The following is a 26251-nucleotide window of genomic DNA, read 5'->3' on the forward strand; positions in this document are numbered from 1 at the left end:
TCGGGGGGAAGGGAGGAGGAAGGGGGGATGTATCGGTGCTGATGCCGGCTGTCAGGTCGTGAATGGCGCCGCGTCGGAGCTGCCTGCGGCGGTGTGCCCCTTCGGACCATCCATACAGAGGGCGAAGGACCAGCATGGCTCGAGCGCATCTCAAGCGGCACTCGTCTGCTCACTGGTGTGGGGAGTCGGGGGCAGCGTCCGTGACCAGATGACTGAGTGGTGGTCACTGTAACGCGCGTCTACACGACTACTTGGTACCACAAGATTCGGGAGTCTTTGTGTAAGGCAGGTCTATGTAGAGAGGGGGGAGGGAGGCGTCGGAGTGGAGTGGGTACATCGCATATCGCACGGCAGTGAAATGGACATGTGGAACGAAAAGGCCATGAGAAACACCCCTACCCGCCGACTCCGCATGTTCTCTTCCGCGCACCCTTCCTTTATTGGCGAACCGCGTGAAGGTCTTTGCCATTCCGATTTCTTTTTTCGTCTGTCGCCCATTGGTGTGTGTCGTGTGTGTGTGTGTGCCGAGTGCGCAGCATCATCAGCTCGTTTTTTTCTCTATTTCGTTGGTTAACTAGTCTTTGAAGCGCTATCGCTTGCCGCGTGCACACAAAGCCGTGGGTGAACGGCGTAGGAAAGCGTACGACGCGAATGAGGAGGAGAGCGATGGGGGCGCGTGGATAACTTCATCCAGCCCTGCCCTCCTTGGCGGGAGCGTTGCCTCTCTTTCCACCTCGGCAGCCGGTTAGGATGCTGACGCATGCACGTGTTTCAATGCTGTGCCTTTGCTCGCCCCCCTCCTCCCCTCTGTTGCTGCCTTGCTTGCTCGCTCTTGCTGTTGTGTGCTGCTCCGTTGCAGCGCGCGTTGCCGTCTTCGCTGCACCTTAGGAATGTGGGGGAGATCGGACGAACCGGAGAAGAAGAATTCGCCCATGATGGGTGAGCGCCCGCCGGCAAGGTGCCATCGTCTCGCCCTATCCCTACAAGGGCACCGCCTATCTGCTCCACCAGAGACAGAGGCGACGGCCATCAGCCAGCGCCGCGGTACTTTCCTCCCTCTCTGCTTCGGAGCTGCGCATACCGGCGTGTGCACCGATAGCCAATCATCTGCGCCTCAGAGAGGGTCGGGGGGATCGAGAAAGACTCACAGGTGGGAAAGCACCAAAGGGCTCAACTCCGCACGCGTCAGCCGTGACGAGCACTCTCCTCCCCAAACGTCTTTGCATCGATGCACACACGCGGAGGACGGCGTTGAGGTGTGGATCTCCTCGCTCGCTCACTCTTCCTCTTGTGTCTTTTCCTACAACTTACTCCCCGTCTTTCACATACCGAACCTCACCCGAAAACCGGCTGAAACACAGCCATCCGGTCGTCCTCCCTGACCTTCGACAGACGTGCTCGTCACGCCAGTGCGCACACAAAGCAGCAGCAGTCCCCCCTCCCCCTCTCTCTCTCACGCCCAAGTGACAGCTTCAAACATGCGCCGCCTGTCTAGCCAGCTCATGTGCACCGCAGTGGCGGCCCGCTTCGCGTCCGCCGGTGGCGCGAAGAAGTACGACCTGTTCGGCTACGAGGTGGACACGAACACGGCGCCGTGGATCGAGAAGGTGAAGAAGTGTCGGTACTACGACGAGGCCGGCGAGGTGCTCGTGAGCATGAACGTGAAGAACTGCCCGCCGGACCTGGAGACGTACAACGCGACGCTGCAGAAGATCTTCGAGGCACCAAGCAAGCAGGATAAGCCTCTGGAGAACGAGAGCAAATTCTGCGCGATGATGGACCTGATGGAGGAGATGCAGCACCGTAACAAGGTAAAGCCGAACGAGGAGTCGTGGACGTGGGTGATGAAGGAGTGCGTGCAGAGCGGGCAGTTCCGCCTCGGCTACTGCGTCGCGAAGCTGATGGAGGCGGAGTTCAAGCGCGCGCCGGCGGACCTTGTGAAGAAGAACGAGGAGAACGCTGCGAGGGCGAAGGCAGACGGCAAGGAGCACCCCAGCACGCTGGCTCAGCAGCAGAGCCTGTTCGAAATCAAGATCCAGTAGAGAAAGGTTTCGAGGCATGGGGGCGGGGGCAGACGGTGACGAGCTGATGGACATCGGATTAAGGGTCAGGGACGGTCAGATTTGCAAGCGAGTGCGGTACTCTGCTCTTGTAGGCTCACCCTCATGGCCAATGTCGCTCTTCTCTCCCTTTCCCCTTCCCTACACTCTTTCTAAATGGCTGCGCTCGCCATGCGGGGAGTCCGATGCGTGATAACAGCCCCTCCCCCCGCCTGCCGTTATTTGTCCCCTCAGTTTGCCCTTCCCTTTACGCCTTTGGTGCCCTCAACGTTGTGACGGTGCTTTTGGCTCGTTCGTGGTGTGTGTGTGTGTGTGTGAGGGAGGGCCACGGGATCGACGGGGTGGGAGAGAAGAGTGGAGGAAAGGAGGGCCACGCTGCGCAGATCGCGCAGTGCATGCGTGAGACGAAGCCCGTCCGAGGGGCAGCCTTTGATTCGTGCACGAGCACATGTGTACCCAATGCCACCGCCGCCCGTTTGCTTCTCTTCCTCTGCGAAGGACGTGCGTGCAGTACGGGGTGCGTGATCTTTGTTTCTATGTGTAGAAAGGCACGTGTGATCTAACGTTGATGACAGTGTAGGGACTCACAGAGGCTGAAGGAAAAGGGGAGGGCATGGCAGAGGATGGAGGCTCAGATGATAAGGGCGATAGTGGATGGACGGGGTGGGGACACTGGTAAGGCCTTCTCTCTCTCTGTCAATTTCTGAGGAAGGGGGAGCTTCGTGAGAAACTGCCCCTGCGGTCTCGGGTCACGTTGCTCTGCTTCTGTGACTTCCCCTTCTGTTTGCCGATGCTCCTGCTCATCTTCCGTTCCACCCCTCCTCACTCCTCGGCAGGCACTCCTTCAGCTTTCACTTCTGTATGGCAGGGCGCATACAAACACGGACACACAGACGCACTACACTCGCGCAAGTGCTTGAGCCTGCGTGCAGACCTGTGCCTCTGTGCCTGCCTGTCCGTGTGAGATTGTGTGCCATCACGTTGTCACCGATACTTTTTATTTCTTCTTTAGGCATAATGTATTCTGGGGCTCGTCGCAAGCTAACGGTAACGAGAGGATGTGAGACACTCGGACGGAGTGAAGGAAACGCACACGCCATGCAAAAAGGAGGGGAAGGGGGGAGGCAAGCAGATGAAAGGCGTCCTAACCGTTGCGCTCTCTCCCTTCGCTTTCCCAGAGCCCCCCTCTCTCTCTATATATGGGGGGGGGGCAGATTCCCAGTGATAAAGAGGGGTGAACAACACGCCCTCACCACTCTTTTTCCCCTCTTCCTCCTCTCTCACGCCCCATCACCGCTGCGTTGAGAGCAGCAGTATCGACGAGAGGCAAGCGATACTTACTTCATGCGCCGTTTTGTGCTCTCTCATAGCTTCTCTCGCCCCCCCACCCGCTACTCGCCGCACCCCCCCCTATTCACACATGCACACCACAAAAGGACCTCCTCAACGACTCAATCGTCAACAATAAGCCGAGCTTTCGACAGACGTGCTCGTCACGCCAGTGCGCACACAAAGCAGCAGCAGTCCCCCCTCCCCCTCTCTCTCTCACGCCCAAGTGACAGCTTCAAACATGCGCCGCCTGTCTAGCCAGCTCATGTGCACCGCAGTGGCGGCCCGCTTCGCGTCCGCCGGTGGCGCGAAGAAGTACGACCTGTTCGGCTACGAGGTGGACACGAACACGGCGCCGTGGATCGAGAAGGTGAAGAAGTGTCGGTACTACGACGAGGCCGGCGAGGTGCTCGTGAGCATGAACGTGAAGAACTGCCCGCCGGACCTGGAGACGTACAACGCGACGCTGCAGAAGATCTTCGAGGCACCAAGCAAGCAGGATAAGCCTCTGGAGAACGAGAGCAAATTCTGCGCGATGATGGACCTGATGGAGGAGATGCAGCACCGTAACAAGGTAAAGCCGAACGAGGAGTCGTGGACGTGGGTGATGAAGGAGTGCGTGCAGAGCGGGCAGTTCCGCCTCGGCTACTGCGTCGCGAAGCTGATGGAGGCGGAGTTCAAGCGCGCGCCGGCGGACCTTGTGAAGAAGAACGAGGAGAACGCTGCGAGGGCGAAGGCAGACGGCAAGGAGCACCCCAGCACGCTGGCTCAGCAGCAGAGCCTGTTCGAAATCAAGATCCAGTAGAGAAAGGTTTCGAGGCATGGGGGCGGGGGCAGACGGTAGCGCCCATACCTCTTCTCTTTTTTTCGTTTGGAGGCGCAGCTTGTGATCGATGATGTGCAGATGATGCGCCACATGTGCGCGTGCTCTGGATGCATGTAGATCGCCTCGTGTAGGAGGGCGAAGGAGAAGAGGCACGGTAGTAGTGAGTGCTTGTTCGCCGTGCACAGGAAGAGGTCTACGTGTGTGCGCCTTCGCGCACCGCACTGCATGCCCTTAACGGCGATCTTTCATGAAGAGAAGATGGATGTGCTTGTCGGTGCAAGCAAGTGGGAGTGAATGCGTGTGCGCTTGGTTGTTTGGTTACTGAAATGGCCGCCCCCTTCCTCTCCTACTCACCACCGGCGGTCGGCAGAGCACCGATAGTGTTGTCGGGAGGAGAGGGAGGGGCAAAGAGCGTCGCGGCCGGACTTCCGTTGTTACGATCTCCGCTGCCGCGGCTCTCCCCCTCACCCTCATCCCCTCTTCTTTTCTTCCCGTCGCTTAGAAGGTATCGGTCGGATTCTGCTTGTGTTTGGTGACGCGTACGCGGCCCCCTCCTCCTCTCACGCCACGCCCCCCCCCTACTCCTCCAGGCGTACCTCAGCCACGCTCTGGTCACCCCTTCTCTTCCACTTCTCCCGGCACGCGGCCGCACACACCCGATGGAGACGAATGAAGTGGGGAGGGGTAAAAGGTGGCCGGCCGCAGGAGGAGTTGTTTGTTAGTATGTCGCTGCCCCTCCCTTCCTGTGACTGCTCCTCCCCCTTCCCCTGCCCTTGCGTCGGGGCGCTGCCGGAGATGCATCACATAATGTAGGCGAAAGATGCGCACACACCGCCACAGACACAGCCCAGAAGAACATCCGAGCTCTTGCTTTCGGTTGCCCCTCGATATGCTCTCCTGTGTGCACGTGCGAGAGTGAGTCTGCGCTCCTCATGACTGACAACGGCATTCCGTGTGCTCACTTTGAGGGTGCAGAACGCGGCAGGAAATGCACATGCGACGATGATGCGACGCAATGTGTGTGCCCGACACACCGCGTCGGCTCTCTCTCTCGAGGAGGGCTTCGATCGTTGCTTGAATATATCCGCCGCTGTGCCTCTGTCTGGCCGCCCTGTGTGTAGGTGTGTGTATGTACGCACGCTTAGCAGTAGCAGTGAAATAGGACATACCTAAAAGAACGGAGGCCGCCATGCTCGAAGGCTCTGCCGACTGCCGTCATGATGGCCGACTGCAGGGCGTGTGGGGTTGGAGAGGAGGTGGTGATTGTGGGACGGGCGGTATGCGTCACCTTCCTCTTTCGCTTCCTCTCCCCCTTCAATCCTCGCTCGCGCCATCCACGATGCACGCGCATGCACATACTGAGAAAGCGGGCTGTATCACGCTGATGCGAAGCCTCTGAATGCGTGCGTGCGAGGTGTGCGGCCTTGTCAGCGCATCGGTCTACGGAGCCCGGGTGGTTCTGTGCATGCGCGCCGCTTGACTCACTGCTGCCAGCACGTCCTCGAACCTTCTTTACCTCTTCTCCCCAGAGCGCACACACGCAGCTCTGTGAGCTCCACCTGCATTTTTTTTCGTCTCCACTCGAGGGGGTGCTGTGCGGCAGTGCGAGAGAGTGGAGTGAAGGGGCACCTACCGTACTCAGTGACTGCACACATCCACAGCAGGGCTGGGACGCGGCCATATTTTTGCACTCCGCGCATTACACCCCCTTCCCCCCCCCCCCCACACACACACACAGGGCACGTACGCTGAGCAGCATCTGCAAAGACTGACTTGGGCACGTCAACTGTGCTTCTCAAGCGGAGGCGGGGGGGTGCTGGACAGCCTCGTCGCTGCTTTTGTGACGTCTTTTCCGGAGCCGCTGCAGTCCGCTACAGAGGGGTGCACACGTGTCAGAGGAGAAAGGACAAACGAAGGCGTCGAGGCACGATGCCGCCTCGAGTAGCAACGCGCACAGTGCGGCTCCACCAGTCGCCGCGCGCAGCGGCACACACGGAGCGCTTGAAGCTACTGACATACCCCATGGCACTCGCCCAACGTGGCGCTACAGCACCGCTTATCCACAGCCCAACAATGGGTGCGGACCACGGCAACAGCGCGGGGGCGCGGCTCGCTGACTCACTGAGCTGCTTCAGCAGGGGCGGCGGTGGCAGCGGAGCACGACTACCCCCCACCGCGAAAGCGCACGGCGAGGTTATGGAAGGTCCATTCAGTGTAGCAGCAGCCGGCAAAGGCGGCAGCGACGCGACCGGCGCGCAGTCGCTCCCAGCTCCGCGTCGGTGGGTGCGAGACGCTGATGAGCTGTGCGTCGCATCCATTCACCGCAGCAACAACGTAAATCGCATCAACTCGTATGTCGCGACTTACAAGTTCGATGACCCGCAGTGGCGTCCGTTGCTGCTGCCGGAGGTGCACGTGCTTCCCAAGGCGCGCACCGTCAATACCGAAGCGCTGAAGACCAAAGACGCACAAGAGCAGCAGAGCTCGGCGAAACGGTCCTATCCTCTCTCTTCCTCGCAGGCATCGAATACCATGGATGGCTACGACGTCTTCATCGACTACAACAAGCTCACAATGCTGGAGCTCATGTCGCGGCACGCTAACTACGCACTGCGGCACCTCGTACAGAAGGGTCACGCTATGTATCTCGTGACCTTCGCTCAGCACTCGGTACTTCAGATGCGCGGCTTGGTGGAAGCGTCCTACGTGAGGTGCGCATACGGCATTCGTGGCGAGCGGCTACGCACGCATATTATCCACACCGGACCTGTCGACGTCCGCGAGGTGCTGGAGATACACCCCGAGACCCTGCGTGTTTCCTTCAACTTCTGCAAGCCGCATGTGCGCCGCGGCGTAGTGGCCGTATCCACTGTGGAAGGCTACGGAACCTGGTTCCAGCGCAAGCCGATGCTGTGGCAGCGCACGCGCCGCATCGGCGCGCTGCAGAGCCAGATGGGCTCCTACGACTATCAGCTTTGCGACTGCGCCGAAGTGGGGCGGATTCGCCCGTACGAGGTCTCACTGCTCGCGCCGCACGTGCGCCTCATCGGCAGCGAGGGCGGGGCCGACGCGGTCGCCCTTGTCGCCTCATCTCAGGTTGCCCAGAACCAGCGGCTTTACATGGGGCAGTTCGAGGCACCAGTGCTCACCGCCGTGGACGCTGTGCATCAGCTCATCCATCGTATCGCAGTGCATCATCAACTGCTGCGGCCTGCAGTGGTCGAGGAAGCCGGTGGCAGCTCGGCGGCACCGGCGGCTGCGGCATTGGGAGACTCGCAGCTGGAGGAGCTGCGCCGCCTGGCCGGGATGGAGCGCCTCCTTCCTGTCAGCTGGGTGACCCGCACCCCCCCACCCTACGTGCCACTTGAGGCGGATCTCCCCTTCCGCATTCAACTCTCCCGCCCCGCTGTGATTCGCACCGATGCGGGCCACGCGCGGCCATCCCGCGGCAGCGAAGACGATAAGGCGGCCGTCACCTTTCCCACCGGTGGCTCCGTCGGCTCGCCGTTCGTGAGGGGGGTACCCCTCAGCCTCTTCGAGTACAACATCCATCAGGGCGTGGACCATTACGTCTTCGACGACGCCCCGAGTGCACGGCCGCTCAAGTGGTGGAATCAGAAGTCAAACATGCCGTACAGCGGCTACGTGTATGGCGTGCGCAGCGGCCTGCTCAACTACGTGGAGCCGGCTGAGGTGCTGCCGAATCCGCTGGCGCCCCCAACCAGGGAAGCCGTGCCGGCGCCACCTGGCACGTCGGCGCGCCGGCGTAGAAGGCGGGCGGCGCGCGGGCAGCGGCACGCCTCTTCATGTGGCGGTACGGTGGGGGCTGGAGGTGAAGGCCCACCCGCCCAAAGTGGCGAGGGAGCAGATGCGGTGCAGCCCGGAGCGCCGCGCGCTTCTTGCGCAGCGCACACAGTCGACCCCGAAGGCGATATGAAGTTGAACCTGGGGGCGGAAGTGCTAGCTGCTGGTGCGGAGGGCCTTAACGGATACGAAGACAGCCATGTGCAAGAGGCAGCCCTGACTTGGGCTGAAGATGGCATGAATGCTTCTGTGGCTGATCGGCCACCGTTGCACACGCTGGTACCGCCCACCTCGGCTGCTCAGCGGCGTCTGCGGCGGTATGCGAGGGCGCGGTCGACGTCGCCGCAAGCTTTTGGCACCGAGCCCTCCTCATGTGGAACGTTAGACAGTCGAGCAGATGCACTGTTGCAGCGGCAGAGGTGGCTGCGGCGAATGCGGCGTCGGCAAGAGGGGAAGGGGGCGCTGCCGTTGCCACCCGAGGGCAGCGCGCGCCCCCTTGGCACGACCTCCGAGAAGATGCCGTAGGGCCCATGTGTGCACGGCCTCAGAGTTTTGCGTTCGTCCGACTTGTGTTTCCTGTCTCTCCGCGACACCCCTTTTAACGTTTGAGCTTCGCTCAAAGGGCGCGGCTGCCCGCGTGCTTGTCTTTAAGTCCTTGGCCCACAGATACTGTGAACCCTCTGATGAATTACCGCCCCTCTCACGCCTTTCCCAGACGGTACGCACGGATGGGGTGCTATCCGCGTCTGCGCATGGCTCAACGCTTGATTCGATGCGAGGAGGTTAGTTCGCGGGAAATGGACGGCTGATGGCGAGGACCAGGAGAGAGTTAGAGGGGCCAGGGCTGTTGCGTACGTCGAGGGACTCCCTCCCCCTCCTCCCCACCCCTTCACAGGCACGGGCATTCGTCTCCCTCTCTGTACTCCACACTTTCTGTGCTCTGTCGTCTTCCCCTTCTCCCCCACCTGCTGCACCCCATTTTTGCTTTTCCAATGACGTGTGCACGCGCACAGAAACTCGTTTCATCTCCTCACAGCTTTCGCGGGCTCGCTTAGAGATCTTTCCTCCTCGCTTTCGTCCCGACCACACGCACGCACCCTCACTCAATCCCCGTCATGATGTCCTACTGCAAGATCGAGGCCCCGTACCCGAGCGTGGAGCCGGGCGAGAAGCGCATCATCTTTGCCCTTGACCCCAAGGGCGATGACGCAGAGCGAGATTACTATATGCTGCAGCTCATCCCCGGCCGTATGCTCGAGTTGTCGGCCAACGACGGCGCGGGTGATGCGGCACTTGACGGCACTATTGAGCGGCTCACTGTGGAGGGCTGGGATGCCCCGTTCTTTCGCGTGAAACTGGCTAAGGAGGCCACCTCCGAGTCCATGCCCATCCACGATGGCAACCACAGCGAGACGGTCCGAAAGTTTGTCGGGATGTCTGGCACTCCTTTGTTCCCGTATGCGAGCTGCTACCCGGTAGTTGTGTATCTCCCGGACGATGCGGAACTGCACTACAGTATTTGGGGCGGTGCTGAGCAGATGCAGGCGGCCACAGAGTAGCACATGGGCTCTTGATGTATGTCTGTCTCCCCTCCTCAGCAGATGTCCGCTGGGCTTCATCCTCGTCCCACCTTGCCAGGTGTTCTCCTCTCTGTTTCGGTGTGTATTTAGCGCGTTCCAATGTATGTCCTTGTGTGCCACTAGGCAGGGCACCTCTCGCCTCCCCCCTCGCTTTGCCTCTCCTTCCTACAAAGCTCAGCAGCCCTTTCCTCCTCCTCCCTCCCTCCCCCCTCCCCACCCCCCATCCTCCGCGGACGCACACACTGCGCCTCAAGCTGTGGCGCACGCCACTTCCTCCCCCTCTGTCCCGTTCTCGTTTTGTTTCTATGCATATAAATTTATCTATCTATATAGATATCTCCTCTCGTGGCCGTTTTATGTGCGCGTGATCTCGCGTGGCGTGCCGATCTCTGCACCCCCCCCCGCAAGGGCCCTCACTGCCCAGTGGGCCCTCACACTACCTCCCCCCCCCCCTCCCGGCGTCTTTGCCGATGTGCGCTCCCCTTTTCCGTTCCTCTCCCTTTTTCCTATGCGTCGATGACTCGGGTATCTTTTGGATTTCTTCGTAGAGCTCCGCGCGTCGGCGCCTGCTGGGGACGGTGGTGCTCCTCCCCTCCTCGCTGCACCGCCTTCGAATCCTCGCTCGTTCGCTCCCCTCCATCGGCGTGAGTGTAAAGCTGACGTGGATGGACGACTGTGAAGACACACGCGCGTCAAGGCGTCAGTGGATACGGATGGGGAGGGGAGGGCACGCACTCACACGCATACGCGCCGTCATCTCTCTCTATACGTCCGTTCATGCGTTTGGGCCTCGCCCCCCTCCCCCCTCCTCCTTGCCCATGTAAAGAGCAGAGAGGGAAAAAATCTGAGCAACCACCGGAAACAACGACATCACGAGAGAGGGTAGCACACGAGGATGCGAGGAACAGAGATGGGCAACCCTCCCCCCCAACAAGAGGAGTCCGCGCGGGCACGACCAGAGGCATATACCTGCACACCTGCATGCCCGTTCCCACGGCGCGGCTCCCGTCTCTCCCACTTCTCTTTGAGAGTAACGCCTCGGCTCACCCGTTTACTGCCAACAAGCCGAAGCTCATGACGTGCGGGTGAGTGGGTGGGGGAAGAAGGGGTGGCATGGCCTTTCGGCAGAGTGGAACGGGGTACGGCTACGGCCCAGAGGGAGAGGAGGAACTTACCTGCTGAGCATCTCAGTGGCATCGGTATGATCTCGTAGCAGCTATTGCCAGGAAGCCGCACTGTGATGCGCAGCACTGCCTGCTTGAGGCCCCCTCGCGAAGCATCTCTCTCTCTCTTGGACTTGATAGTCGGGTGACCGCCACTCTTCCTTGGGATACGTGGGCTCCCCCCTACACACACAAGCATACAAGGAAAGGTGCGGCAGAGGTGTTAGTCCGGTGCAGAGTTTCTGCGGAGAGGGCACGCCTATGATCCTCGTACCAGCCATGCCCCTACATGCACACATGTGGCTTTGCTTGCCGCCTGTACGCACGCACCTCTGACTCCGCTTTCCTCCCCTCGTATAGCCTCTCTCAAGTCTCTCGGTGTGCCACACACACACACACAGATTTGCACAGGCACAGTCGTCGAGAAGGTGCGAACTGGACTGCAATTTTCACTACTCATTTCCGTTCGCCGCTTCCACTCTGCTGCGTGGGGGGTGAGAGCGAAGAGGCTCGGGCCATATTCATCGCGTCCCCCGTCTTCGCATCCACGCGTCTCATGAGCACGCACCATGGCAGAAGGGAAGAAGCCCATCGCCCCATGCAGTCCTCGCTGCGCTCGCTCGATGCACACTTGCGGGTATTGCGAGCAGAAGCGAAGACGGGGCTGAGCTTGCAGGATGTACGTCGAACACTCATCAAGGAGAAGCTGCGGCAGCCTGCGCCTTCCGCATCCGTGACAGTGCCAGCTGGGGCGGGATGCAGCGTGGCTGAAATGCCGTCCGCGTGGCTAGAAGGCGACCTCCACCTCGACCTGGCTGTCAATGACAAGGGAGCGGGGGTGGCGTCTTCTGCGGGGGCGCGCGTTGAAGGTGCAACACCCTTCACCACGTCAGCCTGCTCTGCATCTTCGCCACGATTGTCCAGCGCTGCTCTCCGAACGTACGAGGCGCTGCGTGCCGCCGCCGAAGAGGTGGACTACGATGTGTCGTACGAAGAGGCCCTGCGACATGTAGAGGAGCGTGATAGTGAGACAGGACTGGCGACCGCCTGGCGAACGCGGCGCTGCCCATCGGTGCCGCTGCTTTTCAGCTTGACGGCGCTGACAGACTCAGTGGAGGAAAGAGATGAAGGCGGGAGATGCCTGACTCTGAAAGGCGGTGCCACAGCAGCTGGCGATCTCCATCCGGCTGTATCGAATGAGCTGTACACGGCGCCGCCCTCTCGGCCGTCTGTGATCGACCGCGGTGTCACTTGCCGCCTTGCGGCGGCGCTCTCGGACTCTCGGCCCGCTTCGCAGGCGTCTGTCGTGTCCGCCACGGCGCCGTCGTCCATTACGGCCACGAACAGAGGGAAAGGGCAAGTGCCACGCGCCCAGGTTGGTAGTGGTGGCGCGCTCTCTTCGCTATCAGCGGTGGGAACGGCAGTGGCATGCAGCTCCGTTGCAAGGTACACGATGACGCTCCGCCGGCTGGTACAGGAGCAGCGACGACACATGGGCGACGTGGGAGGCGGCACACCGCCATCGGGCTGGACTTCAGCGGCATGGCTTGGTAGAGAGGACACCGATCGCTGCGACGGCACTGGCGCGCTTGAGTGGCGGACTCGCTTGACGGCGGCTGTGACGTTGGCCGTCTGCCCATCATGCCACGCCTGGTATGAGCGCACGCCGCAACCATCACGGCGGCGGTGGTCATCGGAAGAGGCGCTACAGTCGGCAGCAGGTGATGCAGAGGATTCAAGGTGCTGCTGCCCTCGCTGTGGCCATGGCGTCGACGCAGACACGCCAGTGGCTGCTGCTGCGAGGGCAGGACCGCGATGGGCTTGGGCGCCGCCTGCCACTAAAGCCGACTATGGGGAAACTGCGCAGGGCTGCGATGAGACCTCTGCCACTGCTATGAACTCTGCTATCGTTCCTTGTCCGCAGAATGCCTCCTCCCCCGCCCCAGCGGCGAGTCACCGTTGGTGTAACGCTGCCATTGTTGAGGCGCGCAGTACCGACAGCGTCGGCTTCGAAGGCGGCAGAGAGGAGTCCTTCGCTGCGTTGGTGGCGCGCATTCGAGCCTCAAGACGGAGGGCGCAAGAGGTTCAGGAGGGGAGTGAGATGACGACTACTCGCGCTGCGGAGACACAAATGTGTCAGCCGCCGTTGAGAAATACCTCTATAGTGCATCCTCCCCCATTCACCCAGTTGACGCCAGCTACAGCGTGTGCGGGTGTCGGCATCTCCCATGCATGCGCGGACGCCGGTATGCCGGGCACAGGCGCGTTCTCTCCAGCAGGCACATCCTCTGGGCCTCCTCCCTCGAGCGAGCCGGCCGCGCCCACCCAAGAGAACCGGTTGGCTCAGAGCCTCCGGGCTGCCCTAAACCGCCTCTACTTGTATGACCTCTGGGCGAGTGCAATGGGGGAGCCCGGGTGAGTAGCCGGGCTGGGAGAGGGCCGAGAGGGGGAGTAGGCGGCCTGCGCGGATGGCGCTTGTCCTCGCTGCCGACCCACTGGGGTAGAAGAGCGAGGGCGAGCGTGGGAAGAGGAGGCGTGCAGTCCGCCAGATGCCCACCGAGCCAGCGCCGAGCTTCTCTTTCTTCAACCACCGCCGCCGCTGCTGCTGTCGATGGGCAGGGGCCGATGCTGGAAACTTCAGGCACTTCTGTGTGCAATGTGGGGTGACTTCTTCCCATCCGAACGACTTTTCGCCGCAGTTACCGACAGTCCCCTGCACTTCAATGTCGGAGCTGAAGATTGGGTCATGCGGACCAACGCAGCCTCTCAAGCCAGCCGTTCGCGGAGAGGAGGAGCCCGCTTGCAGGTGGACGGCGATTGTACGTAAATGCCTCACGAATGTGCAGGGCGTGCACAAGAAGCTGATGTGACCACAAAGCGCGCGGTACTCTGCGTGCAGCAAGACAGCAACCAAAGAAAGGATGCCCATGGTCAGGGTCATGGCAGACGCCCTTCTCCTCATTAGCTACTTGCCAGCAGGTGCCGCTGGTGTCTCGGTGCGTAGACACGGAAGAGGTCTCAGATTAGATGAGAGTGCATCATGCGAGGATACGTTCCTCTCTCGCTCTCCATATCTCGTCGACGCTGCCTCGCGCAAGTTACTCTCCGACGAGCAAAGCGGGGAACTGGGCGGCAGAGCCGTCAGGCTGCAGGGGGTCCCATCCTCCTCCCTCTTTCTTCTCCCTCTCGATGGATCCCTCACCGGCACCGAGCGCTCCCCGAACGATCGACTGCCTCGTTGCCCACTCCTTCTACCCCCTTCTCCCTTCATACCGTTGCTGCGTCGAATGGCGCTCCTCTGCACGGCACACTCACGCCATTGCACATTTTTTTTCATGACGGCGGGCGCTGATGGTGGCCAGCACGAATCACTGCACCTTCAGCTAATTGCCCCGCACCACCCTCTCACCGGGTGCGCATTCCTTCCGTAGGCTTCCCTTCCCCTCCTCCAATTTTCCCCTTCACAGAGGGCATTGACAAACGCAGGCGACGGAGTACGTGTTGCGCGTGCGCAGGACGAGACATACACACGACTGCGTGCCTCCACTTTCTTTGCTATACGTCATCGCCCCAACCACTATCCACGTCGTCGCACTGCATACCGTCGCACATGTACACGCGCAGGCGCACGTGGCGGTTTAGCTCACAGTATACATTTTTCTTGAGGCTCGTATACGAACACTGCTGCCTTTCCCACATCTGCACACGCATATCGGTACACGCGTATCATTGCCTCTTCGCAGAGCCCCTCTCTCCCCTCTTCCCCTCCCCTTCCTCCTCCTCTTCAAAATGGTCAGCGGTACTTTTGAGCACGTCTTTCAGCAGGTGCTGTGGCTGATAGGCAGCGCTGCGCAGCTGATCGCGGCGATGGGTATTGGAATCAAGTGGATCGTCATGACAGGGCGCTGCGTGACGTTCGCCGTGATGGACTTGATTTACTTTACACCACACATCTTCTGGTACTTGATGTCGCCCAACATTATTCGTCGCGTGTCCTATCGATCCTCCCGCACGACAAAGCTGCGCAACTTGGAGGCGCTGCTGTCGAAGCAAGTTATACAGGACCCGCTCGCATGTACAGTACACTCCGGCAACTTCCCTTGGGGCTCCATGAGCCACTCTGAGCCACCCTTGCAAACAGGCGGCGCCGTCAGCAGTCGACGCCGTTCCTCATCGCCGCATCTACCCAGTGACGCGGAGGAGGTGAACCGCAAGACGGTGGAGCGATTAGCGTCCGCGATCAACCCGGCCGACGGCACCTTCGCCAACGGGCTTCCGGTAACCATCGCCGATAATGAAAGCTCTCCAAGTGCGTCTCGATTCAATGCGGCTTTGAACTTCAGCAGCTCCTTTGACGACACGCTCACCGCCTTGCAGCGGATGTACCGTCATCGCAATCAGCAACAGCACCAGCGGGGAAGTTTTCTCTCGTTGGCGTCATGCGTAGATCCGCCTCCGCCGCGGGAGTCGGTGCCGCCCTCTGTGTCGAACGAGAGCTTCACAGACTCCGACGACGCCGACGATGTGGAGGACCGAATGAATCTGCACAACCGCGCTACGCTCGACATCTACCTCCCAGTCCCACTCGACTCGCTCTTCCGCTTTATGGATCAGGAGCGCAAGTCCAACCACGCGACACACCTGCAGGCCTGCGGTGAGCGCCGCCTCAGCCGCAAAAGCGGTGACGCCGCGGGGGTGCTTCCGCGGGATCGGTCTCCCACGCGCAGCTGCAGGCTGACACGCAAGCGCTTTCCCATACTGATCTCCGTTACCGGTGGTGCGTGGATTGTGGGCTGTTATTTGTGGAACGTTTTGATCGCTCGCCTCTTCGCTGCACGCGGCTACGTCGTTTTTTGCCCAGACTACCGCAACTTCCCGCAGACGACGATGGAGGGCATGACGCTCGACATCTCGGACGCTATCGCATGGGTGCTGAACAACGCGGAGCGCTACAACGGCGACCTGAAAAACGTGACGCTGATCGGGCAGTCTGCTGGCGCCCACCTGACGATGATGTCGCTGCTGTCGCAGGCGCAGCTCTCCGCGTACCGAAGCAACGCGGATAAGGGCATGTACAAGTCAGTCCCGCCGCCGTCAGACGTCGCCTACAACGTTCCTCGCTACAACCCGCGTGAGTCGATCCACCGCTACGTCGCCCTGAGCGGAATCTTCAATGTTGGCGCCCTCGTGAAGCACTTCGACAGGCGCGGCCTTTATCGTGAAGTGCTTTACCAAATCGCCGGCGGAAAGGCGCAGCTCGCGCGCTATACGCTAAACAAATACTTCGACGACCGCCGCGGCGGTGACACGGGTGAGGTGCTGCCGGACAACATCTTCGACTTCCTCCCACAGCGTATGTTCTTTGTGCACGGCGACGCGGACAAGAGCGCACCCGTCACGGAGAGCGCAAACATTGTGTACCTGATGCGCAACGCACAGCGGGATGCTATCGTGAAGGTCATTCAAGAGAACCCAGAGGCGGCCATGACGCTGCCGAAGCCGGTTACTATTGAATACATTCTCGTCCCCGGGGCCACGCACACGGACTCGATCATTGAGGAGCCGCTCTGCGGCAACAGCCACATCGTAGAGTTCCTCTCCTACTACGACGTGGACGATGACGAGCGCCGGCACGCGCAGCTGACTAGGCGGCCACCGGTGACGGTATCGATGAGCCAGGACGGCGGCGCAGTCGCGACAGACGCGATGCACTCCCGAACGTCTAGCGTGGCCGTGAGCAGCGGAGCCGGCGGAGCCGCTGATGGCTCTGCCTCGGCGTCGAAGCAGGTGGACCTAGAGGTCATCTCGAAGGGTCTGAGCCCGGTGCTTGACGGCATCTCGGCAGATGCGCACTACAAGTTCCCGGTCCTTCCTGCCACTCGACCGGACGGCATCCTGCTCCCTCCGTGCCCGTCCTCCTCGCGCCCTCGCCTGATGCAGCTCGCCAGCATCATCTGCCCGTTTTGAGCGGAGGACGTGCCCAAAGCAACGCGAAGGGGAGCGCTCAGGCTGCCCACCTGGGGTTCCCCCTCTGTGTGTGTGTGTGCGTGCGTGAAACTAAAAGTGTGTGCGTGTGCGCGCACTGGCTTGCTCCCTGGCGTATACATCGGCTCAGGCGACAGCTTCACGCCCGCCTCTTCTGCCCTCCACTCCTTGCGCGCTCGGGCCGAGGGATGGTGCCAGCGGCGCACGTTGCTGCGCCGACGTGGGTGCTGCTTCCCGCTCCCCTCTCTCTCTCCCTCTGCGTGTGCGTGTGCGTCGAGTCTCGGGGCCGAAATATGTTGACTTTTCTTGTGCGCGAGCGGATGTCAATCGACACGTGTACGTGCCATGTGCCGTGCTTGCCCAGCCCTCTGATAACGCGGCTCCCTCTCCCTAGTAAGGAGGCACCCAACAAATCTCCTATGCCGACCAGCAGTCAGGGCCTCTTGCCTCCCTCCTTCTTCCCTTGCGTCCATATGCGTGTGCCGCCCCCTTCCCCCCTATTCCCAACGCAGTCGCTTCGACGGTGATACGCCTCCCCTGTAACAGCGCGCACCGCCTGCTCCTTGCAGAGACCGTACCTCACGCTCCGTCTGTATGCTTGCGTCGCTGCCTTCCTCGCCCCAATTCGTTCTCCTGTCATCTTACACGGTACTCGCTCATCTTCACCCCACTTTACCACCCAACGCTCTCCCTCTCTCACGTGCACACGCACGCGAGCGAACAGAAATAAAAAAATCAAAGCCGTCCTCACATCTGTTTGCCCCTCGCATTATATGCTTCTCTCCGCCCTTCTCGCTGCAGCCACCAAGCATCTTCACGAGCGCTTCTCTGTGCTTCGTATTCGAAGCGTCATCATCCGCCGCCCGCCACTCGTTGATGATCGTTGGCGCTATCCCCGTCAGAGTGGTGCTTCGCATGTTTCCCTTTCCTCCGCTCCTGTCCTATCAGCTCTTCCCCCCTTTTCGCATTCGCCGACAGACATTGACAATCAGTATCGTTGTTGTCAGTGCTCGCGCGCTCTGTGCGCCCACGTGCTGCGACTTCCCCCTGCCCCCACCCCCTTCCGTCTCCCTCATCACTGGCTTGACCACGGACGTGTGCTGTGGCAGAGTTACAGACGCAGCCAGACAAGAGCACGGTGTGGGCACTCGAACCCTTTCTGCGTACGTTCCCCCTTCCTCACACCGCTGTCCCTGTCACTCGCGCTCGCTTTCGAGCATCCTCCGCTAAGCCCTGACAGCATCTCTGCTGTCATGCGCGTGCGCCCGCAGCGTCAACCCTTTTCTTTACGAAGCTCGATCCGTTTAGCGTGTCGACTTTTGCTGTCGTGTGCTTGTGGAGGTGGTGGTGGTGGCGGCGGTGTGTTTGTGTAAGCGCGCACAGGGTAAGGGCACTTCGAAAGTCATTCCAGCAGCCTCTGCCCTCTCTCCCCCCACCCACCCACACACACGCACATCTTTTGCCCCTATCCTCATCGCCGACGTGCGCGCATCCTCGTACATCGCGCCCCCCTCTCCCCGTCTCCTCCCCGTGTGGGGTGCCGTTTTCTCTTTCGTCGTTCCCCTCCTAAGCCCCGCAGCGGTATTTACATCGCCCACGCCTCTTTGCCTTTCGTTCCCTCGGCGGGCTCACACGTGTACGTGTGTCCGCGTGGGCTGTGTGCGTTTTCTGTCGTCGCCGACCCCAGTTAACACCTGACCTTTCTCGCGCCCTCGCTCACCTCTTCTGCCCTCCCCGCATTCTCTGTTCTTGTATGCTGCATAAGGGGAAAGCAGGCTCATCTCCCTCCCCTCCTTTCCTTCTCCCTCCACCGCCATCTCTTTGTGGCTGAGTCGCTGCCGCCCTTTTCTTTAGCCCATTGACCAACTTCAGCAGCTTCTCTGCAGCTCCCTCTTGTGATCAGTGACGTCACAGCGCCCCCCTCTCCCTTCCCTCTCCCTTCCCTCTCCTACCCCTTCCTCACACGCATATACGCCGGCACCCCACACATACGCGCACGCTCTTCGTTGGCTTCACTCTTTCTCGGCGTCGCCACGGCTCCTCTAACGCGCACGCGCACCTGTTCATGAGGCTTTCCGTTCTCTGAGCACTCGGTTAGATTCTGCTTGTGCGTGCGCCTGGACACAGCGACAGAGAGAGACGCATACGCACACGTTTATGCACCACCTTGAGCACGAAGGCACGCGCATCATTCGACAGCAGAGGCGACGCATCTTATCCACATTTCACACCATTCGTGGTCTCAGGGCGAGCAGTGCCTCGCTCGTTCGCTCGCCCACTCTTGTTGGCAGGCGAACAACAGCGAGTGGATGAAGAAATCTGAAACGCTTCGCAGAGGGCCGCACAGTAAGCGTCACAGCACTCTCTGCCTTTGCGGGCACCACTTGTGGGGCGGTGATGTCACGCTGCGACGCGGTGGCCAACGCACCCCAACCGCCCATTTGAAGACCGGCCAAGACGCACTCCATCCGACGCGGTCCCCCTTTCCTCACCTCCGTTTGCGGGTGCAGCCGGCTCGGCCGCCCTTTTCTTCGCGTGTTTCGCACGCTCCCTCCCCCCCACACACACATTTTGCCGTGTGGGTGCGTGGGGCTGAGACTCCGTTTGCGGTGTGTAGCTCAGGGCTCGACCACCTCGCTGCTCTCTGCGGCAGCCCTCTGGCGCTCCTCCGTCCCTTCGGTGCCGCCTCTTCCATCGGCTTTCCTTCACGCCGGCCGGTTGGCCTGCGCTGAAAATGTTGCCGTACGCCATCCGGCAGCTGCTTTGGATGCTCACCAGTGCCCTGCAGCTAATCTACGCTCTTAGCACAGGGGTGGTGTGGGTGATGCAGATGCTGCGACTTTTCGCCTACGGCGCCTGCGTTGGGGTGTGCTTCATCCCGCACCTGTGGTGGTACCTGACCTCACCCAACATCATTCGCCGCGTGTCGTACCGATCCTCCGAGAAGACGAAGCGGCGAAACATCTTGCGTATGTTGGAAACGGAAGGGTTGGATCTGCATGAGCTGCTGCGCCAAGAAGTCAACGCGCAGGTCTCGTGGCGACCACCGCACACGCAGCGAGCACCGTCGCCAGCCGCCTCTACTGTGGCTGTGGCGGCGCGTCGTCGGCGTCGCCCCTCGACTGTGGCCACATCTGGGCCGAGAGATGGAGTAGCCGTAGACTGCATGGACCGCCAGCTGCGGCAGCCGTCGGCGGCTCGCCGGGAAGGGGCGGAGGAGGTATTTGCCGTCCACCAGCGCCCGAGCCGGGCCAGTGGTGAACCTCCTCTGCCGCAGACGGTCGATGGCGAGGTCGTTGACCCTGCTCTCTCGCAGCAGCGTCTGTCCTCCCCCATGTCTCCTCGGCAACACCGAGAAGTCCTTGACGGTGGTGCTGCTCAGCGCGCGCAGCTGGGCCCCGAAAGCTGCGACGAAGCCGGCACCTTACTCTCGCACCGCCACCGCCACCGTCACCGTCGCCCACCAGCGCTGCTCTTGGAACTGAGTGGAACAGCTTGCCGTGGGACTGACGCCTCGGAGAGTCACCCGCCCAGCTTCGCGGCGCTGGAGCGATTGATGGACGCCGCCGCCTGCAACCTGAATCCGGCAGACGGCTCTACCATGCGCAGCCTGGCGCCGCGACGATGTCAGAACCGTCACCGCCATCAGCCCTCCACTCAGGGCAACGCTAGGCGCCGCTCGAGTGAGCCGGGAGAGGGTGCCGAGAGGCAGCGGGCGGGCCACATCAACAACGTCGCGGCTGCAGTCTCGCGCGCCGAGGCACACGTGAGCTCGTCATCGAGCGGCGGATCGCGGAACCAGCTGCACAGGCTTCAACGTAGCGCCGCTGACGACGAGGCTGCCACCTTGCGCGCAGCGCCAGCGGATAGCACGGCAAGGCAGAGGAGCGGATGCAGCCTTCCCGGCATCCGGCAGCGCGTGCGAAGGTACGAAGGCCGTCCAGTGTACTACGGCACGCTGCCGAAGCTGACCTCCTCGAGCGATCCGATGTTTCGAGATGTCCTCGCCGCCTTCGGGGAGTGGGAGACGCTGGAGGCGACGGTGGGGCTCTCAGAGGCTGACCAACCTTCACGGCCACATTCGCGACGCCAGCTCTGCGGTGCGGCAGGCAGGCAGCCACACCGGAAAAGCGAAGAACCGCCGCCGCTGCGCCGCGTGCCAACAGCGCGCTCGCCGTACGCCCGCATCTTTCCCGATGAAGACCTCCTCGCTGGGCTTTGTGAGGAAGACGAGGAGGATCGTATGAACCTCCACAACCGCGCCACCGTCGACATTGTCTTGCCGACGCCGCTGGACGCCATCATGAAGGCGCTCGAGTACGTTGAGCAGGGCAAGCGGCTGCGCCGCAAGCGCTTTCCTGTGGCTATCGATGTTTCGGGGTCCGTGTGGATCATTGGCAGTCACCTCTGGAGCACCATGATGGCGCGGGTGCTTGCTCAGCGCGGCTACGTCGTTTTTTGCCCAGACTACCGCAACTTCCCGCAGACGACGATGGAGGGCATGACGCTCGACATCTCGGACGCTATCGCATGGGTGCTGAACAACGCGGAGCGCTACAACGGCGACCTGAAAAACGTGACGCTGATCGGGCAGTCTGCTGGCGCCCACCTGACGATGATGTCGCTGCTGTCGCAGGCGCAGCTCTCCGCGTACCGGAGCAACGCCGAGCAAGGCATCCACGAAGGCGTTCCGCCGCCGTCAGACGTCGCCTACAACGTTCCTCGCTACAACCCGCGTGAGTCGATCCACCGCTACGTCGGCCTGAGCGGCGTCTACAACATCGAGGGCCTGGTGGACCACTTCGACAGGCGCGGCCTCAGCGCCGGGGTGCTTTACCAAATCGCCGGCGGAAAGGCGCAGCTCGCGCGCTATTCCATTCACGCGTACTTCGACGACCGCCGCGGCGGTGACACGGGTGAGGTGCTGCCGGACAACATCTTCGACTTCCTCCCACAGCGTATGTTCTTTGTGCACGGCGACGCGGACAAGAGCGCACCCGTCACGGAGAGCGCGTCCTTGGTTGGAAAGCTGCGGGCTGCACAGCAGCGGTACACTCTGCGGCGGAACTCGCGGAACGAGGAGGCACGACGTCATGCAGAGCGCAGCCGTCGTTTGCTGCCTGACGCCTTAGCTGCTGCAGCAGGTGAAGTGAAGAGTAGAAGCGTGACCACTGTCGCTGGTGTCTTCCCAAGCTCATCGGGGGGGCTGTCGTCGCAGCGTTCGACAGCGGCGGATTTGGAGGACGTGGACTCGGCAGCTGCTGTGAGTACCGAAAGAGCGTTTGGCGCGGCAACGGGGTGTGGCAGCAGTCGCGAAATGATCTTTGCTCATAGCCATGACGCTGCCCATCCCAACGTAGCGCCAGACTTGGGGCAACAACAACAGCAGCAGCAGTGGCAGCGGTATGCGTCGGGGGCCCCTCCCGTTTCGGTGTTGTCGCCGACGCCCATCAGCCCTATCCTTCCTCCCTCGCGCGAGGACCGCTCTCAGCCGCCGGCAGAGATATGCTTTCTCGTCATCCCCAACGGTCGACATTCGGACGCCTTCGTGGACGAGTGTATCGCAGCGGGGCGCAGCTGCTGCGTTGACTTCCTCTGTGACTACGAGTCGGCGATCGACTGCCAAAGCAGCGCCACAGAGCCGGAGCCGAGCGAGCGGGACCTCAGCCGCGCCGGTAGCGGCTCAGTGTGTCCGCCGTCCATGGCGGTAGTAGACCAGAGCTCACCCTCATGGGTGTGCGAGTCAGATACTAATGTGATGCCTGACGCGGTGTTGCCGCTTGCGGTGCCGTACGAAGATCGCTCGCTGCCACTTCGACTGTGTACAATAATTTCGCCTTTCTAAACTGTGCAGCAATGCTTTACCCTCCCCTCCCCCCTCCTGGCTTCCTGCCACTTATGGCTCCATCTACGGCGCTGAGGTCACCAATGCGCGCGCGTATGATGAGCTCGTGTGTGTGTGTGTGTGTCGCAGGCGGCGACGCTTGTCCAGTGTTTGGGGGAGGGCGTTTCTCTGCTGCGCTCACGTTCGGCGCTCCGGCCTATTCTGATGTGAGCTGGCCTCGCTTCGCACCCACGGAAGGGGGAGGGGCGGGCGCCGCAGAGGGCGATTTCGCTGCCACTCCCACTCATCCCACTTTTTTTTCTGTTTCTGTGTTGGACGCTCATGCGCAAGTGGAGGAGAGCCCGACACCAAATGGGATGAGTGAGTGAGGGGGAGTCAGAGGAGCCACAGGGGGATCGAAAAGGGGTGCGGAAACACAGCGCAAACGCGCCGATAAGTGTGCGTGTGCCGGTGAAGGGCAAGACTGATGAGAAGACAGCCACACGGCGTTGTGGCATCCGTGGCGGGGAGAGGGAGAGGGAAGGGGAGGCGCGAGCTCACGCGGGAAAGAATGTGGATCGTAGGTGGCGCCTGTGTGACGGCAGCCGTGAAAGGCCACCGCATCGACGTTCCCCCGACAAAAATGATCCTCTGTGTCTTTCCTTCCACTCCTTCTTTCGCTCAGCGCACACAACAGCAGACACATTGGTGTCCGCCTGTCTCGCCGATGCAAGAACGGCTTTTCTGAGACGCTTACTCCGTTCGTTGCCACGTTGAGTGGGAGAAAAAAAGACGTTGGAAGGGATGAACAGGCGGCGCTTCTCGCACACGCACGCATAGCGACAAGGGGCGGAGGGGAGGGAGAAAAAAGGGGGGCAGGTGAATATGCGAGCCGCGGGCAATAACGGGGCCTCAAGAACAACGACGTTTCGTGAAACGTGGCAGCAGCCGCGCCAGCGCCGATGCTCCTCCCGAGGGTGAGGGTACGCGGCGAGGACGGCGAGCAAGAAAGGAGGGCGTGTCTGCTGTGATTTGGTTATTGCTCCCTGGTACGTCAGCGTACACTCGTACACGTGCGTGCACGCATGCTCCACGCACCAGGCTGCCCTCGTAGGGCTCGCCCACGGGACTCCATTCCACTTCCCCCTTCCCCTCTCTCTCCAGCCCCTCTATCCTTTCCTTCGCCCTGCATGGCTGCTGTCGCCTCTGCCGCTTCTTGATCTCAAGCCAGTGGTGTCACAACACTTCCTCGAGTGCGGGCAGACGCCACCGCCCATATACGCGGATACGCGCGTGCGCACGGGACCCTTTGGAGGGAGGGGGTGGTGCGCCCTAAAAGGCTCTAGGGGAAAGGTACGTGAACTCTCCCCACTCTTACCTTAAACGCACACAAACACACATACGCACGCACCCTCCTCAGAGCCAAACAGCATAGCGCAGTCCTACCTTTGGTGGGGTCGGCTTCATCGACCCCGACATCTTGCCCTCACTCGCCCCTCCCAAACGCATCAGAGCTGCTGCGTCCTTCGTAGGTCGTGGTGCTTCTTCACCGATCCGCCTCTCCCCCACACCTTTTTGTGGAGTACTCCTTATGCCCAGCGAAGTGGAGGAACTGCTGGCGAAGCACCAGCGAGCGTTTGCCGCGTACGAAAACTTTCTCCGAACTGGCCCCGAGCTGCTGTCACCGAGTTCGCAGCAGCAGCGATGGCGATGGCGGCGGGCGGACCTGAAAGAGACCGCGCTGAATATGCGCAAGCACAGCGAACTGGATGCGTACGGTTCTGGCGTGAGCGATGGTGACCACAACGAGGAGCGACTAGAGGAGTCTTATAGTAGGAATGGGCACACAAGCCCAGCTGCGCGTGCGCTAGCGGCAATGGCGGCATCTGCGGCGTCGGCAACAGCCGTGGCTCGAGCCATCGCAGCTCATGGGGATTGGCCAGGGACTACCTACGATGACACTAGCCTTCGCATGGACACACCACCGCCGTTGCAGCGGCGCTCCACCACCCCATGGCTGACGCACCACACGCGCACTGCTTCTGCGACCCCGCCTGCGTCTCATCGACGCACCTCGGCCGGAGAAATCGATCACATTGAAGAACTTATTGGCGAGCGGCTTCGCACGGCGGGCCGATACCGACTGACGTCGGCGCCCGACGCGATATACATCAAGTCGCAGGCATGGGCGCTTCGGCGTCATCAACTGAATGAGGCGCTGCGCCGCGAGCAGGAAGACGCACAGCTGAGGGAGTGCACCTTCTCGCCGAGCCTCCGGCACACGGCTATGAGGGGTACCCGCGTGGTGAGCGCCATGCGTCGCAGTGGCAGCGGCCACAGTCACTCCGCCGAGGCGGCAGTGGAGCCCTCCGTGACGGAGGACCCTGGCGTCTTGCAGCATGTCGCGCGGCTGGAGGAGGCACGGCGACGCCGCCGCGAGTCAGCGACGCGTTTTGACGGCAGCCGTGCGTATCGGTGGACCGGCCAGCCGACAGTTCCGCGTGAGTTCCAGCTGGGGCTCCGAATGGCCGAGCCGATACGCTCGCTGCGCAAGCCATACATGCCGCCTACCAGCAGTGGCGGTGGCGGCCTTACTGCCGCCTCGACGCCCAGAGTACCACGAGACAAGTTGGTGGAAGGAGCGCCAACTGCGCGTTGTGCGGTGCAGAGGCGGCGGTCCCCGTCGTTTGCGCCGCCGTCAAGTGGCGAGGGCCGTGAGCCGGCGCCGGTGCCCGCGACGACGAGTGCGGTGACTCTCCTGCGGAATAGCGAGCCGGTGCAGCCACGAGGGCAAGAGAGGGAGTGGCAGACACGACAGCCACCTCCTTCCACGACGGCTGTACTACCAGAGACGTCCGAAACGTTGTCGCCCATTGCGGCACCCCAGAGATTGTTTGCCGAGGCGGACGCGCAAGACTTGGCGTGTGAGCTGAGGGACCAGCTGGCGCACAAGGTCTCAGCAATCGAGGGCCAGATGGAAGGCTTGGAGCGACTCAGCCGCGAGCTGGATGCGGTGATGGAGACGCTACGCAATATCCCCTCCCTTGGCACTTCACAGTAAAGTCACAATGAATGCACATATGCCGGCGTGTACACGCAGGCCGAGTGGGAAGCTGCTGCTTTGGTATTATGGAGTGCCTGCGCATACGCACGCAGTCGAAGACGTTTTGGCCCGTCGTCTCGTCACCCCTCTGCCCCTTCTCTTTCTGAGTCCCCCATTACTGTTCTCACTTGTGGAGCATACACACATTGTGCTTTACCAGCGCATGCAGTGCGTCCGCTCGCGTGCAGTGCGGCGTCCCCTCCTCTCAACTTGATCCTCACCTCTTTGTCTCCTCTCCTCTGAGACGGATGTGCCTATAGCGAAGCCCAGAGGCGACTGGTCACATGAGAGCAGCGTAGCGGACAGCGCTGCTAATCCCTGCCCCCTCTCCTTCCCTCGCTTCACGTTCGACTTGGCTTTGCCCCGCCTCCCCCCACCCCCGTCCTCCTCCGCTTCTCGTCTCTCTCTTTCTCTCTCTCTTGCCTCCTCCCCCTTCCTCATCCCAAGAAGGGGCGCGGCAGCTGCAGGATTGCCTCAGAAAATAGGATTGCTAACTATGCGTCAACGCGCCGTGACGCGAGAGCCTTCCCTCAGCATCCTCTCTGAATGCGAAGTGGGCTCATCGCGGCTTCGCGGA

General features: G+C 61.4%; 8 protein-coding genes across 8 annotated transcripts; all 8 read left to right on the forward strand.

Moving 5' to 3' along the window:
- Nucleotides 1-1478: 1478 nt before the first annotated feature.
- LSCM1_06840 (uncharacterized protein) lies at nucleotides 1479-2042 on the forward strand (the record flags this gene model as incomplete). The annotated part of the gene is made up of 1 exon (XM_067324245.1): nucleotides 1479-2042. The coding sequence occupies one exon, from the start codon at nucleotides 1479-1481 to the stop codon at nucleotides 2040-2042; it is 564 nt and encodes a 187-aa protein (XP_067179916.1).
- Nucleotides 2043-3630: 1588 nt separating this feature from the next.
- On the forward strand, nucleotides 3631-4194 carry LSCM1_06841 (uncharacterized protein; the record flags this gene model as incomplete). The annotated part of the gene is made up of 1 exon (XM_067324246.1): nucleotides 3631-4194. The coding sequence occupies one exon, from the start codon at nucleotides 3631-3633 to the stop codon at nucleotides 4192-4194; it is 564 nt and encodes a 187-aa protein (XP_067179917.1).
- Nucleotides 4195-6144: 1950 nt separating this feature from the next.
- On the forward strand, nucleotides 6145-8544 carry LSCM1_06842 (uncharacterized protein; the record flags this gene model as incomplete). Its single annotated transcript, XM_067324247.1, has 1 exon — nucleotides 6145-8544. One exon carries the CDS (start codon nucleotides 6145-6147, stop codon nucleotides 8542-8544), a length of 2400 nt encoding a protein of 799 aa, XP_067179918.1.
- A 590-nt stretch (nucleotides 8545-9134) lies between these two features.
- On the forward strand, nucleotides 9135-9578 carry LSCM1_06843 (uncharacterized protein; the record flags this gene model as incomplete). The annotated part of the gene is made up of 1 exon (XM_067324248.1): nucleotides 9135-9578. One exon carries the CDS (start codon nucleotides 9135-9137, stop codon nucleotides 9576-9578), a length of 444 nt encoding a protein of 147 aa, XP_067179919.1.
- A 1782-nt stretch (nucleotides 9579-11360) lies between these two features.
- On the forward strand, nucleotides 11361-13181 carry LSCM1_06844 (uncharacterized protein; the record flags this gene model as incomplete). The annotated part of the gene is made up of 1 exon (XM_067324249.1): nucleotides 11361-13181. One exon carries the CDS (start codon nucleotides 11361-11363, stop codon nucleotides 13179-13181), a length of 1821 nt encoding a protein of 606 aa, XP_067179920.1.
- A 1370-nt stretch (nucleotides 13182-14551) lies between these two features.
- LSCM1_06845 (uncharacterized protein) lies at nucleotides 14552-16729 on the forward strand (the record flags this gene model as incomplete). Its single annotated transcript, XM_067324250.1, has 1 exon — nucleotides 14552-16729. The coding sequence occupies one exon, from the start codon at nucleotides 14552-14554 to the stop codon at nucleotides 16727-16729; it is 2178 nt and encodes a 725-aa protein (XP_067179921.1).
- Nucleotides 16730-19481: 2752 nt separating this feature from the next.
- LSCM1_06846 (uncharacterized protein) lies at nucleotides 19482-22592 on the forward strand (the record flags this gene model as incomplete). The annotated part of the gene is made up of 1 exon (XM_067324251.1): nucleotides 19482-22592. One exon carries the CDS (start codon nucleotides 19482-19484, stop codon nucleotides 22590-22592), a length of 3111 nt encoding a protein of 1036 aa, XP_067179922.1.
- Nucleotides 22593-24162: 1570 nt separating this feature from the next.
- On the forward strand, nucleotides 24163-25632 carry LSCM1_06847 (uncharacterized protein; the record flags this gene model as incomplete). The annotated part of the gene is made up of 1 exon (XM_067324252.1): nucleotides 24163-25632. The coding sequence occupies one exon, from the start codon at nucleotides 24163-24165 to the stop codon at nucleotides 25630-25632; it is 1470 nt and encodes a 489-aa protein (XP_067179923.1).
- Between the last annotated feature and the right edge of the window lie 619 nt (nucleotides 25633-26251).

The sequence above is a fragment of the Leishmania martiniquensis genome, chromosome 15 (assembly GCF_017916325.1).
Source record: "Leishmania martiniquensis isolate LSCM1 chromosome 15, whole genome shotgun sequence".
NCBI classification, from domain to species: Eukaryota; Euglenozoa; class Kinetoplastea; order Trypanosomatida; family Trypanosomatidae; genus Leishmania; species Leishmania martiniquensis.